The 18005-nt window shown below is 42.9% G+C and overlaps 1 protein-coding gene across 1 annotated transcript; it reads left to right on the top strand.

Moving 5' to 3' along the window:
- Positions 1–3197: 3197 nt before the first annotated feature.
- idh1 (isocitrate dehydrogenase (NADP(+)) 1) lies at positions 3198–13564 on the top strand. The gene is made up of 9 exons (XM_026145168.1): positions 3198–3326; positions 4154–4275; positions 6077–6368; positions 8569–8671; positions 10868–11045; positions 11138–11289; positions 11436–11576; positions 11684–11846; positions 12824–13564. The coding sequence occupies exons 1-9, from the start codon at positions 3213–3215 to the stop codon at positions 12915–12917; spliced, it is 1359 nt and encodes a 452-aa protein (XP_026000953.1). The 5' UTR covers positions 3198–3212; the 3' UTR covers positions 12918–13564.
- Positions 13565–18005: the final 4441 nt, after the last annotated feature.

Genomic DNA, 18005 nt, shown 5'->3' with positions numbered 1-18005 from the left:
GACTCCTGTTAGTATTTTGCGAGACACTGGTGCAAAACAGTCGCTCATTCGTGAGGGGGTCTTACCGTTTTCAGCTCAATCCTGTTGTGGGGCGGATGTGTTAGCCTGGGGAGTTAGGATGTGTGTAATACGGGTTCCTTTACACTTGGTGCAGCTTTCGTCTCAGTTTTTGTCTGGTGAGGTTAAGCTTGGGGTGCGACCCCAGTTACCGGTTGCAGGTATTGACATCATCTTGGGAAACGATCTAGCTGGCGGCACAGTTTTTCCGTCGCCAGAAGTAGTCGATATACCACTTACAGATAACAGTGGTTTCGATCGTGCCACATCAAAGGCTGTTCAAACCGTCAGTGTAAAGATATTTAGGCAGAGGAGAGGTGCGAGTGGATCCCAGCAACAGCAGCAGCAGAATAGGAGGCAGCCCAAGGGGACGAGAAGAACAAATATTCAAACCACAAGGGTCGCTGAAGCCACCATGCAATCAGACCCAAGTAGATTCACTTTTCAGGACAGTCAGCAGCAAAATGCTGAAACCAGGCCACCTGCTAGAAAAAGACAAGGACCTCGACGGCATAGGGACCGCAGAAGAGGCCAGCTGATGGTGGCTAATGCTCCATCTCCCACCCTTAAATTTGACACAGACTTTGATTTTGATTCCTCCAACGCGCAATTCATTAAGGAGGCGCTTGAGAAGAAGTTACAGGAGGGGGCTCGTCCGGGATCGCTGGAGGGTCCGAAGGAGGGACAGCTTCGGCCTTCTGTCTTCGCTGGAGGATCCGAGGGACCGCTCCAGCCTTCATCCGCCTTCGCTGGAGGATCCGAGGGACCGCTCCAGCCTTCTGCAGCTGGTGGGCTGCGTGTTCGTGTGTGCAGCTGGTGGGCTGCGTGTCCGTGTGTGCAGCTGGTGGGCTGCGTGTCCGTGTGTGCAGCTGGTGGGCTGCGTGTCCGTGTGTGCAGCTGGTGGGCTGCGTGTCCGTGTGTGCAGCTGGTGGGCTGCGTGTCCGTGTGTGCAGCTGGTGGGCTGCGTGTCCGTGTGTGCAGCTGGTGGGCTGCTCATCCGCCTTCGCTGGAGCGTCCGAGGGACCGCTCCAGCCTTCATCCGCCTCTGCTGGAGGGTCCGGGGGACCGCACCAGCCTTCGTCGTCTGCTGGAGGGTCCGTGGGACCGCTCCAGCCTCCATCAGCTTCGTCTGCCTTCATCCGCCTTCGCTGGGGGGAGGGTCCGTGGGACCGCCCCAGCCTTCATCCGCCTTCACTGGAGGGTCCGAGGGACCGCTCCAGCCTTCGTCGTCTGCTGGAGGGTCAGTGGGACCGCTCCAGTCTCCATCAGCTTCGTCTGCCTTCGTTTCAGCCTTCGTTTGTCTGAATCAAACTTTTCACTTGGGGTTACATGTTTGATTTTTGGGTAGGGGGAAATGTTACGTTTCGGTGTGTCGGTGTTTTGTTTTTGCATGACTTGTGTATTTCCTGCTTTACTTTGAAAGTCTGTGTTATCTTAGTGTGTTCAGTTTACATTTTCCCTGTCTCGTCAGTTCTAATTTGCCCCAGCTGTGTTTCCCTCCTGTGGTCCATTTCCTGATTGCTCCCTCTATGTATTTAAGCCTTGTGTTTCAGTGTGTCATGGTCGCGATCTCCCCCGTGTTGTAAATAGTTTGGTGTGTTTGTTGTAAATAAATAGTCTGTTGTAAATAGTTGTGAATGGGTTTGTTAATATTTTCGTTGGAGACACCTTCGTTTTGGGATTTTGGTGGAGGGCCTTCGTGGTTTTATTTTCCGTATCTTTGTTTTTCTACGTTGCACCCCGGTTGCCTAGGCCGGGGTGTAACACTACAAATAAAACTTGTGAATAACCCAAAAATATAAGTAAACCAACAACAAATTTTAACAAATTTCAAAATATTAACAATAAAGAACACATAGCTCCAACAGACTCAGACAATATTATTTATGGCTTAATCTTATAGGTGTTTTTGTACAACTTCATAAAGATAGCTGTAATTATTGAAAGAAGACACAGGCAAACATATTTATCCATGAATACTATAGAATTCAGTACCGTTGTTTGCAACCAGGATTTGCAGCTGTTTGACCTAAGATTTTCAAGTTATTCAAGAAATGAAGAAACCTTTCTCTTTTGGCGAGAAAGATAACTTATAACCTACTGCGAGTGCATGTAATCCTACATAGCAAGCAGGTCTGGCCCGGATCTGGCATCAAGCCGGCACTGCTGGTTGACTTCTAGCATGGTAAGCCATATGTCATCCAGATATGAGCCAGGTCTGGCAATGATGCCACTGTTTTTGCGCTGGCATGCCACATCTGGCCCAATTGTGGTTTGGTGCATGCCCATAGAAAACAGGTCTTCCCTGGATCCGGCATCAAGCTGGCACTTCTGACTGACTGGTGTCATGGCAGGGTGTATGTCAACACTGGTTCTCTATACAGAGAATTAGCCTGTTCTGGGCAGGAAAATCAGAATCAAAATCCTTAATTGGTTAGCTAATGCTACCGTCAAGTAGTTTCAGTTTTCCAAAGAAAATGTGTATAATTGTTATTGTTTATGAAAGAAAAGTATCCTGATATGCAGCATTAATTATGATGATTTGCGAACAACACCAACACAAAGATTGTGCAATAAGCACAAACTAGAGGAATATATATAAAACAACAGAAAGGCACACGTTGGAGAACAAAGTACTTGAAAGTTGTTCAAAAGACTTGGTCTGAGTCTGTAATTTGTCGTTTATAACAAAATTATTATTCTGTATGCTGTTTTAAAAAGTGGTTAATAATAATAATGACACATATGATAATATGTGTTTTACCATTAGCGTTTAGCTTTAGTTTCCTACTTTCTTGGAAATTGTATATGGGCTCTGGTGTAATCTAGACTCATTTATGATCAGTTTCTCTTTTTAAAATTAAAATAATAGAATTGTGATCTAGCCAATCAAAATATTGAATCTGTAGTTTGTCAGTTTTACTAATATCCTTTCAGATGGACCATTATAACTGGTGGTGCCGCCTTTTGCCACCAAACTGTCAAATAGCACCCATTGTGCAACAGTCCACGCATAGAACAAAGGTATCGGTGGGCGTGGAAACCCTCATCAGATGGACAATCACCGCTTTCAGACCTACCCTTCTGCGGTGTGGATTTATCTGATTGGCGTTAAATGTTTTCCGCTCTTCTCTGATTGGCCAAGACTCTTGCCAATGAGCTCGCGGAATAGAAACTGGCACCTAGCAGCTAGATACGCCGTCTTCTCCGGCAGGTCATCGTTCGGCTTCCTCATCTCTGGTTGTGTCGTGGATCTTAAACTCAATACGGTAGGCGTTTGTAGCACTGAATTAAACAGCGCTTACTGCAGAACACAATGATGGCGTCGTGCAGGAAAGAAAGAAATACTCGGCGGCTCCTTCTTTTTTTGTTTTTGTTGCTGCTGCTGGCATTAGCCGTCATCTGTCCAAAGAAAAATAAAAGGGGGGTGGTGACAAAGTTGAAGTAACGCGTTTTTCTGTTTGCTTTGCTATGAAATACACTTTTGTGTCGGCTGTTCATTCAAATTAAATTGCGGGTAGCTTAAGCAAACCGACATAGTGGCCATTCAGGCCTGATATCCTCAGCCAACACCTCCTTCCTGGTTTCATGTTTCAGATTGTTATTTATCAGATTTTTTACCTTGTCCTGTTAGTGCTCTGCATTCATTCTTTGCTTAACTCAAGTCGCTTCTTCTTTAAGTGAACTTTAGGCGAGATTATAAAATGAAATCTTTGAAAGTTGTGAAATCATCTGTTGTGAAACACCACCAATAAGGTCTTTTCAACCGAGATTATTAAAATAACAATGGTAATAACAAAAATAATAACCAAGGAGGTAATCCCCCCCCCCCCCCCCCCTCTTTTTTTGTGGCCACTGGGATAATTGAAGAGGGTTATTATGGATTTACGCCGAGTCATAGCTCTGGATACTTTAAGCATCTTGTGAATGAATTCATTCATAGTCTACAGACCTTTTCCCCCCTCTTGGGTATCAGCATGTCATTTGACAAATTGTTGTGTAATAATAATCTCTCTCCAGTCACTTCAGTTATCAGAATAAGTGTCAGAGTAACTTATTTGTTTTTGTCTTCTTCGTGGTCATTCTATTGTGACAGATGTCTCCCAAGATCAAGGCTGGCTCTGTGGTGGAGATGCAGGGAGATGAAATGACTCGGGTCATCTGGGAGCTCATTAAGGAGAAACTCATCTTTCCGTACCTGGAGCTTGAAGTGCACAGGTGAATACACCTGTACTCCTACACTGTGTAAAGATCCCATTGTTCTAGCAGCTCAGTGCACTCAGATCGCTTACATTTAATGGTTTCTTTTTAAATATACTTTTGTTTACATGACAGTGGTGCAGTGGTAAGTACTCCCAGCAGGGATAGTCTTAGTAAAACAGAATCAAAAACGGAATTCAAGCAACACTTTCTGCATGCCTGGTACTTCTTGTTTGGCTTGAATTCTTGCTTTAATGCATCCCCCATCATTGACCTTTGCCCTGAAAATACATTCCCCCCCCACCCGAAAGGTGTCTAATGGTTCAGCTGCAAAGCAGAATATACTAACTGCAGCTGCTACCTCAGAAAAAAAAAATCACCATTGCATTAAAAGCTATTTACAAAAGTCTTGTAATCAAGAAGACAATGAAAAGTTTCAACAAGTATTATTAAATCAAATGCAATGATGGGTGATATTGTAGATCAGAAATGTCCAAACAAAGTAATAACGATAATTGGTAGTATAACATCCATTTGCGTCATCGGTTTCTTAATTTGACCTTCCTCTACTTATCTGTTTCATGGACTTTGCACTGTTGTTAACCGTCCACGATAGTACAATGGTTAAAAGTCCCACCACACAGTCAGGTGGTTCACTGGGCACGGAATTCTTGGAAGCACATAGTTTGGAACATGTGCAAGGTTTTCTGCAAAGATTCCAAAGAATGAACCTCATCGGTTCATTCATGTGGCTTGGATTTTCAGTTGAGGAAGGAGGGAAGTGGGTAAAAGGTCAAGGCCACTTTCATACAAAGCCAGCACACAAGATAATTGCCAAAGAGAAGTGTAAGGACACTGAGCTGGTTTTCACCCCCTCCTCTAACTGTTTGTTAAAGCTGTGAGGTTTCTCAAGTATAACAAGTGGAGCAAACCGATCCAGTTATGCTGGCAGAGTGCCTGGTTTCGTTGCACAACTGATTCCTTTTTTTTGCTTTCTTCGTGTTGCTTCGTTGCAGTGGCAGCGCCTAAAAGAAAATGGAACAGAGGGTTAATAGAAAGTCTCCTTCATAAGAATGCTGTGTCAGGGCCTGCAGGCAAGAAAATTGCCTTCATAATGAAGTGCAAAAAGCTCTGGCAGCAGTTCAAATTATTCCATAATCAGATTCACTTTCACCACTCATTCAAGTCATTCATGTCCTTTGACACAGTTATTGTGTTCCACATCACAGTAGGTGCACTTTGACATTCTCCGCTTTGCATTTCACTCAGCTAAATCAATAGCATAGTGTTCGGTAGTTAGTGCACTGGGGTCTGCTGCTAAGTTATGTGTAAATACTTGTAACGCTCATAGCATTCAGTGCCTCTGCTGCTGAGATTATCAATGTTCTCTGTGTGTGTTTGGTCCCTGTCTTCATTCTTAATCTCATACTCTAATTCTTAGAAGCACACAAATATTCTCAATTATAATTACTAATCAGTTATATTTACTAATCATTTGAGCCCTGTAGTAGTTACTACCACTAGCTCCCCAGTATAGTGGTTTACATCATACCCTAACAAGCAAAAAGAGGCAAAAACCCTTGGCAATGTGTGATGAAGGGCATTGGGCATAAAAGTTTACTAAGTCACACATGTGGAGCTGCGTCCTGGTGACACCTTGTGAAGGAGCAGCTAAAATGCTTAAAGTATTCTTTGCTTTTTGTACTAAAACTTTGAGGTTTTTATTGACAGTCTAGGTACATTTACAAGACATTATAAATTATGTATTAGCTTTCTCTCGGCACCATTAATCATGTTCTCTTAATCTCTCCTTGCAAAGCTATGACCTTGGGATGGAGAACCGAGATGCAACTGATGACCGGGTGACAGTTGAGGCAGCAGAGGCAGTCCACCGTTACAATGTGGGCATCAAGTGCGCCACCATCACGCCAGACGAGAAACGTGTGGAGGAGTTCAAGCTCAAGCAGATGTGGCGCTCACCCAACGGGACCATCCGTAACATCCTCGGGGGCACGGTGTTCAGGGAGGCCATCATATGTAAGAATATCCCCCGCCTGGTGTCCGGCTGGACCAAGCCCATCATCATCGGCAGACATGCCCATGGAGATCAGGTACCCTATCGGTCCCACTTACTGAAAACTTTGAAGTATGCATGCTAAGGGGGGGGGGGGATATATGATCTGTGAATCTCTAGTCAAGATTTCACACATCTCATGTAAATTTTTCAAAGTCTCCAAAAAAATAAGGTTGTAATTATAGAGAATTTCATTCCAACAGTATTTAAAAATGGCAACCTACAAATGAATATGTGACACATAGACACCTTTATCCATCTTTTAAGATGTAAAACTACTCAGATTTTTGTAGTTTCATGTCGTGTATATTATTGTGTCAATAGGATGTTGAGGAAATGACTCAATGTCCTGTTCTAGAGTTAGGTTACTGTAGAAGTCTGTTTATGCCCTACAGATTTACAGTGGGGCAAAAAAGTATTTAGTCAGCCACCGATTGTGCAAGTTCCCCCACTTAAAATGATGACAGAGGTCAGTAATTTGCACCAGAGGTACACTTCAACTGTGAGAGCTGGGACCAAAGTAACAAAGGTCACCATCAGTAACACACTACAACGGCAGGGAATCAAATCCCGCAGTGCCAGACGTGTTCCGCTGCTGAAGCCAGTGCATGTCCAGGCCCGTCTGAAGTTTGCCAGAGAGCACATGGATGATACAGCAGAGGATTGGGAGAATGTCATGTGGTCAGATGAAACCAAAGTAGAACTTTTTGGTATAAACTCAACTCGTCGTGTTTGGAGGAAGAAGAATACTGAGTTGCATCCCAAGAACACCATACCTACTGTGAAGCATGGGGGTGGAAACATCATGCTATGGGGCTGTTTTTCTGCCAAGGGGACAGGACGACTGATCCGTGTTAAGGACAGAATGAATGGGGCCATGTATCGTGAGATTTGGAGCCAAAACCTCCTTCCATCAGTGAGAACTTTGAAGATGAAACGAGGCTGGGTCTTCCAACATGACAATGATCCAAAACACACCGCCCGGGCAACAAAGGAGTGGCTCCGTAAGAAGCATTTGAAAGTCCTGGAGTGGCCTAGCCAGTCTCCAGACCTCAACCCCATAGAAAATCTGTGGCGGGAGTTGAAAGTCCGTGTTGCTCGGCGACAGCCCCAAAACATCACTGCTCTCGAGAAGATCTGCATGGAGGAATGGGCCAAAATACCAGCTACTGTGTGTGCAAACCTGGTAAAGACCTATAGTAAACGTTTGACCTCTGTTATTGCCAACAAAGGTTATGTTACAAAGTATTGAGTTGTATTTTTGTTATTGACCAAATACTTATTTTCCACCCTGATTTACGAATAAATTCTTTACAAATCCTACCATGTGGATTTATGGATTTTTTTTCACATTCTGTCTCTCACAGTTGAAGTGTACCTCTGGTGCAAATTACTGACCTCTGTCATCATTTTAGGTGGGGGAACTTGCACAATCGGTGGCTGACTAAATACTTTTTTGCCCCACTGTATAGAGCGTCTGTGAAGGTAAGCTGGCTCAGGCAAATTAGCATTTAGAAGGAGGTAGGGAGGTGACAATGAAAGAAAAAGGTGATAAGAACAAAGAGTCAAGCCTGTAGGAAAGTGTGTCCAGACATCACATTCATTTGCAAAGCCACACATTTATTCAAACCCTTGCATTAGAAGCAGGATGTGTATTCTACACCAAAGAGCAAAGAATAGTGAGTCTGTCTTCATCTAGTTTTAGTGTGAAATAGTATTTTCATGGCTTATGTTTTGGCAAAGAAAAATAATGCCCATAGTTTTCTGAAGTTTTCCAAATGAGGTTAAAATAAAATGTTTTTTAAACTAAAACTTCATCTTAATTATTGTTTCCATTTCGGAGGCTGCCTGTAATTTTCTACCACACTTCTGTAACTGTACCTATCCCTCCGTCAGCTGATGTATGAGCTCAGGGAATTGACAGTTATATCAGACGTTGTGTTAGGAGTGACTTGGTCAATAATTAGGTTTCATCAGCTGTCCTTTGGACCACAGTGTACCACCTCAACAGCCACAGAAGTAAATCACAGGTTGGTTCATGGTGCATAGCCAAAGTCAACAGTTCTGCTTCCAGTTGGGTGATGTATCAGATGGCTGCTGGTTACATAATATCTGTCAGAAAGAACAATGCTGTACACTCTGACTAGTCCTCTTTAGGTGTTTATGACAGTCTTTCTTGCTGTTATGGTATATGTTGGGGATTGTATCTTTTTTCTTACTCACTGTTCTCCCCACAGTACAAAGCCACAGACTTTGTGGTGCCTGGGCCTGGGAAAGTGGAGATGACCTACACACCCGCAAAGGGAGAGCCTGTCAAATATGTCGTCCATGAGTTTGAGGGTAAGAAGCCAGTATATATATACATATACACATATACACATACAGTGGGGCAAAAAAGTATTTAGTCAGCCACCGATTGTACAAGTTCCCCCACTTAAAATGATGACAGAGGTCAGTAATTTGCACCAGAGGTACACTTCAACTGTGAGAGACAGAATGTGAAAAAAAAATCCATGAATTCACATGGTAGGATTTGTAAAGAATTTATTCGTAAATTAGGGTGGAAAATAAGTATTTGGTCACCTCAAACAAGGAAAATCTCTGGCTCTCACAGACCTGTAACGTCTTCTGTAAGAAGCTTTTCTGCCCCCCACTTGTTACCTGTATGAATGGCACCTGTTTGAACTCATCTGTATAAAAGACACCTGTCCACAGCCTCAAACAGTCAGACTCCAAACTCCGCCATGGCCAAGACCAAAGAGCTTTCGAAGGACACCAGGAAAAGTATTGTAGACCTGCACCAGACTGGGAAGAGTGAATCTACAATAGGCAAGCAGCTTGGTGTGAAAAAATCAACTGTGGGAGCAATCATCAGAAAATGGAAGACATACAAGACCACTGATAATCTCCCTCGATCTGGGGCTCCACGCAAGATCTCATCCCGTGGGGTCAAAATGATCATGAGAACGGTGAGCAAAGATCCCAGAACCACACGGGGGGACCTGGTGAATGACCTGCAGAGAGCTGGGACCAAAGTAACAAAGGTCACCATCAGTAACACACTACAACGGCAGGGAATCAAATCCCGCAGTGCCAGACGTGTTCCGCTGCTGAAGCCAGTGCATGTCCAGGCCCGTCTGAAGTTTGCCAGAGAGCACATGGATGATACAGCAGAGGATTGGGAGAATGTCATGTGGTCAGATGAAACCAAAGTAGAACTTTTTGGTATAAACTCAACTCGTCGTGTTTGGAGGAAGAAGAATACTGAGTTGCATCCCAAGAACACCATACCTACTGTGAAGCATGGGGGTGGAAACATCATGCTATGGGGCTGTTTTTCTGCCAAGGGGACAGGACGACTGATCCGTGTTAAGGACAGAATGAATGGGGCCATGTATCGTGAGATTTTGAGCCAAAACCTCCTTCCATCAGTAAGAACTTTGAAGATGAAACGAGGCTGGGTCTTCCAACATGACAATGATCCAAAACACACCGCCCGGGCAACAAAGGAGTGGCTCCGTAAGAAGCATTTGAAAGTCCTGGAGTGGCCTAGCCAGTCTCCAGACCTCAACCCCATAGAAAATCTGTGGCGGGAGTTGAAAGTCCGTGTTGCTCGGCGACAGCCCCAAAACATCACTGCTCTCGAGAAGATCTGCATGGAGGAATGGGCCAAAATACCAGCTACTGTGTGTGCAAACCTGGTAAAGACCTATAGTAAACGTTTGACCTCTGTTATTGCCAACAAAGGTTATGTTACAAAGTATTGAGTTGTATTTTTGTTATTGACCAAATACTTATTTTCCACCCTGATTTACGAATAAATTCTTTACAAATCCTACCATGTGGATTCATGGATTTTTTTTCACATTCTGTCTCTCACAGTTGAAGTGTACCTCTGGTGCAAATTACTGACCTCTGTCATCATTTTAGGTGGGGGAACTTGCACAATCGGTGGCTGACTAAATACTTTTTTGCCCCACTGTGTGTGTGTGTGTGTGTGTGTGTGTGTGTGTGTATATATATATATATATATATATATATATATATATATATATATATATATATATATATATATATATATATATATATATATATATATATATATATATATATATATATATATATATATATATATCCATCCAAACCATCTGATTGTTTAAAATAAACAAATATTCTATTGAATCTACTCTTTACTGTCTCCATCTTATCATCAAGCTTCTCTGTAGTATAAACCCATATCTTGCATGTCCACCCCACAGAGTGTATAAAACAAGGATTTAGAAGAGCTGACAGCTTGTTTCCTCCATATTTGTTTTATAGTACAGTTTCAAAACTAGCAAGTTTGGTAGAAAATTTAAAAAGTCTGTTAGTACAATTTAACACTGAATGAACTGAAATAAATTTTAAACGGAGTAAGAGGTAACACTGGTTTCTTTTCTAGATTTTTCCAAGTTTGTCCAAGATTGTCTGCCTTTAAAGGCGATAATTCATGTGAATTTAGTCTGTCTGTATGTCTATTTGTTTGTGTCTATCCAGGAACAGGTGGTGTGGCCTTGGGAATGTACAACACAGATAAGTCCATCAGGGATTTTGCTAATAGCTCTTTCCAGATTGCTCTGTCCAAAGGCTGGCCTCTATACCTCAGCACCAAGAACACCATCCTGAAGAAGTACGATGGACGCTTCAAAGACATCTTTCAGGAGATCTATGAGAAGTAAGGACAGCACATGCACAAGCAGCTTATGCAAACATCCTTGTAGCAGACATGGGCCAGAACTGTGTTGTCCACCTTCTTGTGTGCTTCAGAGAGTATCGTGCTCAGTTTGAGGCCAAGGGCATCTGGTATGAGCACCGTCTCATTGATGACATGGTGGCCCAAGCCATGAAATCTGAGGGAGGCTTCATTTGGGCCTGCAAGAACTATGATGGAGATGTACAGTCTGACTCTGTGGCACAAGGTTGGTTTAAAAAGGAGGTTCAGATCAGAAGTTATGTGAAAAACCATGCAGAAACTTAAATAATAAAAGCCTAAAAAAATTGCAGTGTACTGTAGACTAATGATATTCAGATGTTAATGTAGTTTTTGGTTGTCCCTGTGTTTTAGGCTACGGCTCCCTGGGTATGATGACCAGTGTGCTTGTCTGTCCTGATGGACGTACAGTAGAGTCAGAGGCTGCCCATGGCACAGTGACTCGACATTACAGACTACACCAGCAGGGAAAGGAAACCTCCACCAATCCTATTGGTAGGCTCAGATTGTGGAAATGTGATCGTATGTGATTTTATCTCTAAGGTTATCTCTAGGTTAGTTATCTAATGCATGCTCTTTCACTGTGTGTCTGTTTCCTACAGCCTCCATCTTTGCATGGACACGGGGCCTGCTTCACCGGGCAAAGCTTGATAACAATGCCGAGCTGCGAGTGTTCTCGGAGGCGCTGGAGGCTGTTTGCATCGAGACCATTGAGGCTGGTTTCATGACCAAAGATTTGGCTATCTGCATCAAAGGCCTTGCAAAGTTAGTCATATGCAATGTACATTCATATAAGGATATTGTGCTGTTAGATTAGTGTGTAATTAGATCTTACAATACATTCTTGATACAGTCTCAGAACTTAGAAATAATCTATTAAAAATACATAAGAGTGGGCACCAGTTTGTGGAAGCCACCACATACAGTGACCGGAAAGGACAGCTCCATTTCAAAATGTACCTGATTGGGGCATCCGTAAATTAAAGTTTAATTCACTCAGGTTTATAAATATGTTTGAGCTCTTTTCAATATAGAGCAGTTATGCTTTTTCTTTCCTATAGTGTTCTGCTAAATATAAAATATTACAATGGTGGATGTTCAAAATTGTCTTTGACACACTCCAGAAACTAAGCATGCAGAAAGAACAAAACAAAGGAAAAAAACTCTTAATGTATTAAATATTCGTTTCATATATTTTACCTCTTACTATGATTTACTTTTCCATGTCCTTTTTTCCTATGTAACATAATCATAATTATTGGGTATTAATCAACCAAGTTTTGTGTGACGGGAGATGTGACCGCTCCCAACCTCTTAAGTATTGTTTGGCATTTCAAAAATGAGCTTGTTGAATAATTGCAGTGAATTTTTACTAATAGTACAAAAAGATGCAGACATATGCTTACGTTTATAGAGCCCAACTGTGGCAGAGCGTATGCTCACATAAGCCTTTACAGCAGCTCAGTATGTCTGTAATAATAAAAAAAAATTTCAACACCATTCCTCGTCTTGGAAACAGCAACCACGCATTTATTCATATGAGAAATGGGCCTTAGATTTGATGGCATAAAGGAGCACTAAGTTGTTGCAGTCGAAACTTATTTTGACTACAGTGAACTTGACTTAACAGAGCTTCATAAATGCAGCCTGAATATTTGTCAAAATTAGTCATATTCGGTGATCTCTGAACTTTTGCAATACTTTAATGCTGACAGTCATCTGTTTTCTGACTCTGTTTGCAGTGTGAAACGTGCTGACTACTTGAACACCTTTGAGTTCCTGGACAAATTAGCAGAGAACCTGAAGATCAAGTTGGCAAGCCAGCCCAAGCTGTGATTTCATCTCCCAGCCTTCAAAGCAGTTTAACACAGACACATATGCATTCAGACACATGCTCACCCACAGAAACACCTACACAGTTACTGGAAGTTTGGGCCCCACCACCCCATGGAAAGGGAAGAGTGCACTCAGAATTCCAGGATTGACTCAAAGTCAGAGAGGGTCAGTCAAGAACAATGCCTTGTCCAGAAGAAAGCAGAATGGGGGCTTCTGATCACAACCTTGGGTTGCTACAAGATAAAATTACGCTTGTGACAGTGACGCTGGGCCGTGACCTGATATCTCAGTTCCCTTGTTTACCCTAATTGCACTCAGTTCCGCTGAAGTGATCTGTACCATGCAGGGGGACAGTATTGGTCTGAAAGAGCCTCTGGACCTTCACTGCCTTTATACATTTTGTCATCTGTTAATTCTCTTCATCTCTTTCACCTTGTAATTTTTTAACAATACTTCAGGCAAGAGTTTATGAAATAGTGCCAGAAAAACAGAGCAACGTCAGCCTGTATGTTACTAATGAAAATCTCTCTGCACTGCAGGAGAGTGACAATGCAATCAGTGAAGGTTTTACACTAATTGTACTATAATACACAGTTTATGATTTGAAAACAAATGGTATTAAAGTACAATACTTGCTTTTAATTTCAGAATTTTTAATTGTCAGTTTTTAAAGAGCTATATTTATTTTTCCTCCTTTGTTTGTGTGTACATGTTTATGTGCTCCTCAATTTAGACCCAGTATATTAGATTATTAGATCTTGCCAAAAAAAGCCACATTAAAACTACCTATAAACATTACACTTATTCATTCCTGATTTGATAACTCATAATAAATGAGTTTTTCATTATTGAGTTATGGATTTTATATTTAAAGTCTATACTGACACACAAACTGCAGATTGTATGTAGTGTGCACCAAAAGTGGCATAAACAAAACAGAGTATACTGTAGTATCAAGTAAAAGGTGGTGGTCATTGACTGTTATCACAAACAAAATGTTCCCTTGTTTGAACCTCTACAAGTAACACAGACTAGTCAGTAAATAGCTACACATATCAACCTACAATCACAGTGTCACACACAGTTGCTGTCACTTATTTATAAGTAATCTACTGCAAGATGATTTCTGTAGCATGTATTTAGCTGCTCTGAAGTTCACAATTTTATTGAAATGCATTTCTTTACATCTTTAGAGTTGCTATTTAAATGGCAGCCCATTATATCCAGTTCTGCAGTGATTTGTTTGGTGGCATGTGCATACATGGAAAGCCTCAAGTCAGGCAGAACAGCAGCAGGTGCAGCAAGACCTCTTTGCACACCAGAAAAGTCAGCACGGACAATACATATCTGATTGTCAGAAATAGCAATTCAATTGAATTCAGTTTTATATCGATAGTGCCAAATCACATTAACAGTTGTCTCAAGGTGCTTTATATTGTAAGGTAAATACCCTAATACAAAGATATGATCCCCTATCAGCAAGTTCCTTGGCAACAGTGGGAAGGAAAAAACCTCCAGCAGAACCAGGCTCAGAGAGGGGCGGCCAACTGCTGGGAGACAAACGAAAAGAAAGATGGCGCAAGAGATGGTATAAGGACTGTGTTATATCGCGCTTTGCTACTCTGGAAAGCACTCTCCACAACTTGCTTTATTCATTCATTCACAGGTCATTCATAGGGGACCTGCTCTACTACCTGAGATACAGCCAAGACAGCCAAAGAATGACTAATTATTAAATCTAGAGTCATGTATAAACACATAGTGAGTGAAAAGGTGAATGATGAACAATGATCATGGGAAGCCCCCAGCAGCCTAGACCTATTGCAGCATAACTGGATTCAGGGTCACCTGATCCAACCCTAACTGTGAGCTTTGTCAAAAAGGATTTTAAAAAATGGTAGCGAGGATTACAGAACAACTTGCAGATGCAGGCCAGCAGCAGTATACAGGATTGTTGATAGATTACATTTTCATATATCAAATAAAAAATAACAGAGCACAACCTTGTGGCTCGGTTAGCTTTAGCAGCAAATTGTCTGATGCTGGAGAGAATTTCATCCCTACTTGATTTGAACAGTAGATGGAGCTGCTGCATAAAAAAATGTTTTCAAACTCAGCCCTAATTTTTGAACTGTGACATGCAATTACTTTATCAATGTCAACAGAAAGAGGAATGACTCCACCAATGATGCCACTAACCCTAACCCTCTCTTCCATTCAGCAGCATTATCCTCAGCACTGTGTTTCAAGGATAAACGTTTAGTTTTGATTCAACAGACTAAATGGAGAGGCTTGTTTAGTGATGGGGGAAAAGGAAGCTGAAAACAAGGATCTATCATCACTGATTGGATTTCAGTTTTTTCAGTCTGTCTGTTTCTCTGTATCAGTAAAGCATTAATGTCCAAGCTCTCCCTTGTTTTTCATATAAACAGAGACAGATTCTAATTAGTTAATTAGTGATCCAGAGTAATTGGAACCTGTAATAATAAAGAAATGATGAAACATTCTAATTTTCAAAAAAGTAATAACCATTGTGACTTCATTCCCACAACCACCTCGCTGTCTACCTCGGATTCATCATGTCCCTGTAATTGCAACAGAAGGGCTTTGGAGCTTCCCTCTAAGACTCTTTTCACTTTACCTTTTTCCATGTAAGTCTTCTCATTCTTCATATTCACAGAGGAATTTAGCCAGTGTTATTCTATCAGGTACCCTGGAAAGAATTTGGTCTATCAGTTCCTTTATTCTACCACTTCCCTTGGGCCTTGCCTATTTTTTTAAATCTTCATTCATCTTTTCACTGCATTCTCTCTGTTAAAGGATTTTCACTTATGTAACTGAATGTAAAATCACTCCCCTCCTCATTTGTGCGATCTTTTACTTTTTACAAATGCACATTTCTTGCTGACCTTAAGGCCAACTCTAAAGGCAGCCCCTCCCCAGAATATGACGGCTCTGCCAGAGATGCTGGCAGTACTCTGCAGTTGAAAAGTACTTTCCCCTTTCTTTCTTTTCCTCTTATTTATTTCTTTTTGTCTACTTAGTTTTTTAGTTTACACTTCTTGTGTAGTCGAGAAGTTTTTATCCGTGTTTGGAAACGAAACTCCATGTAAAACTACTGAGATGACCGCGACGCCACGCTGCCCCTTTGTCTATAGCTGGGACCTGCTGCTGGGGCTAAGACAGCACAGCCATGCCGGTGTTCAGCATGAGATCCCTGCGGTGATCAAGATGAACTACCGCGGCTGCAGAGCCGGGAAAACACGAAGACTGAGGAGGAAAAGATTCCATCCTGCTCTCCCATCTGTAGTGACTGGTAATGTCAGATCGCTGGTTAATAAGATGGAGGAGGTTGCGACGCTAACAGGGACAGAGGAAGTTTTCCGAGAATGCAGTGTTATGTGTTTCATGGAGACATGGCTGCACAAAAACATCCCGGACCAGGTGGTGGATATAAACGGATTTACGTGTGTGAGAGTGGACAGGGACCCAGGCAGCAGCGAGAAGAAGAGGGGAGGACTCGCTCTCTATGTTAACAACCGCTGGTGTTCCCCGAGTCGCGTTAAGGTGAGGCTGTGTGTAACAAACACATCGAACTGTTAGCAGTCGGTCTTCGACCATATTATTTACCGCATGAGTTTTCCCTCGCCATTATCGTCATTGTTTACATCGCCCCTGATGCCAACGCGGCGCAGGCGTATGACCTCCAGCCCCTTTACAGACCTGCCGTTCAGAGGCAACCTGCAGCCACAAAAACTGTTACAACATGGACAAGGGAGTCGGAAGAGACTCTGCAGGGATGCTTTGAGTCAACTGACTGGGATGTTCTTTGTGATTCCAATCAGGACAATATTGACAATCTGACAGGCTGTGTAACAGATTATATCAACTTCTGTGTGGACACTGTGGTCCCCAAAAAAACCATTCTGTGCTTCCCCAACAATAAACCCTGGGTTACCAAAGACATCAAAGCAACCTTAAACAAGAAAAAAAAGAGCTTTCAGAAATGGTGACAGAGATCAGCTGAAACGGGTGCAGAAGGAGCTGAAAGCCAAGATTGCAGAGGGTAAAGAGTCCTACAGACGGGGGCTGGAAAACAAACTGCAGGAAAACAACACCAGGGAGATGTGGAATGGAATGCGGGCTATCACTGGCCTGAGACAAAAGAGAGGTGTTGGGATGGATGGGGACCTCGAAAGTGCTAACAACCTTAATCTGCACTTCAATAGGTTTGACTGCCCTGCGTCTCCTGTCTCCACACCCAGCTATTCCCATCTTCTCCTTTTGCCTCCCCCCTCTCCTGCCCCCTCAGACTGTCTCACCCTGTCCCTCTCAGCAGATGACATCAAAAAAGAATTGGGCAGACTCCACTCCAGCAAAGTTGCTGGCCCTGATGGTGTCAGTCCCAGGGCCCTCAGGTGCTGTGCTTCCCAGCTGTCTGGAGTTCTAAAACGGATATTCAACATGAGTCTGGAAATGCAGAGAGTCCCATCACTCTGGTTCCTGTCCTTAAAAAGATCAACCCGTCGACCCTCGGTGACTACAGGCCAGTGGCGCTGACCTCACATGTCATGAAGACGCTGGAGAGACTCATCCTGAGACATCTGCGTCTGCTCGTGGAGCCTTGACTGGACCCCCTGCAGTTTGCTTATCAACCTTGTATCGGCGTGGAGGATGCCATCATCTACCTGCTGGACCAGGCTTATTCTCACCTGGACATTGTTGGGAGCACTGTGAGGGTCATGTTCTTTGACTTCTCCAGTGCTTTTAACACAATCAGACCATCACTGCTGGGGAATAAGCTCACGGAAATGCAGGTGGATGCCCCACTGGTTGGTTGGATTACGGACTATTTAACAAGTTGACCACAGCATGTCCGACTGAAGAGCTGCCGCTCAGATAACATCCTGAGCAGCATGGGGGCGCCGCAGGGGACGGTCCTATCACCCTTCCTCTTCACTCTCTACACATCTGACTTCAGGTACAAGTCTCAGTCATGTCATCTGCAGAAATTCTCGGATGACTCTGCCATTGTGGGCTGTATCAGGGATGGACAGGAGGAGGAGTACAGGAGTGTGGTGGACAGCT

The sequence above is a fragment of the Astatotilapia calliptera genome, chromosome 16, assembly GCF_900246225.1.
Source record: "Astatotilapia calliptera chromosome 16, fAstCal1.2, whole genome shotgun sequence".
In the NCBI taxonomy this organism is placed as follows: Eukaryota; Metazoa; Chordata; class Actinopteri; order Cichliformes; family Cichlidae; genus Astatotilapia; species Astatotilapia calliptera.
Note: the sequence above shows the minus strand (reverse complement) of the source record. Positions and strands in the feature narration are given on the sequence as shown.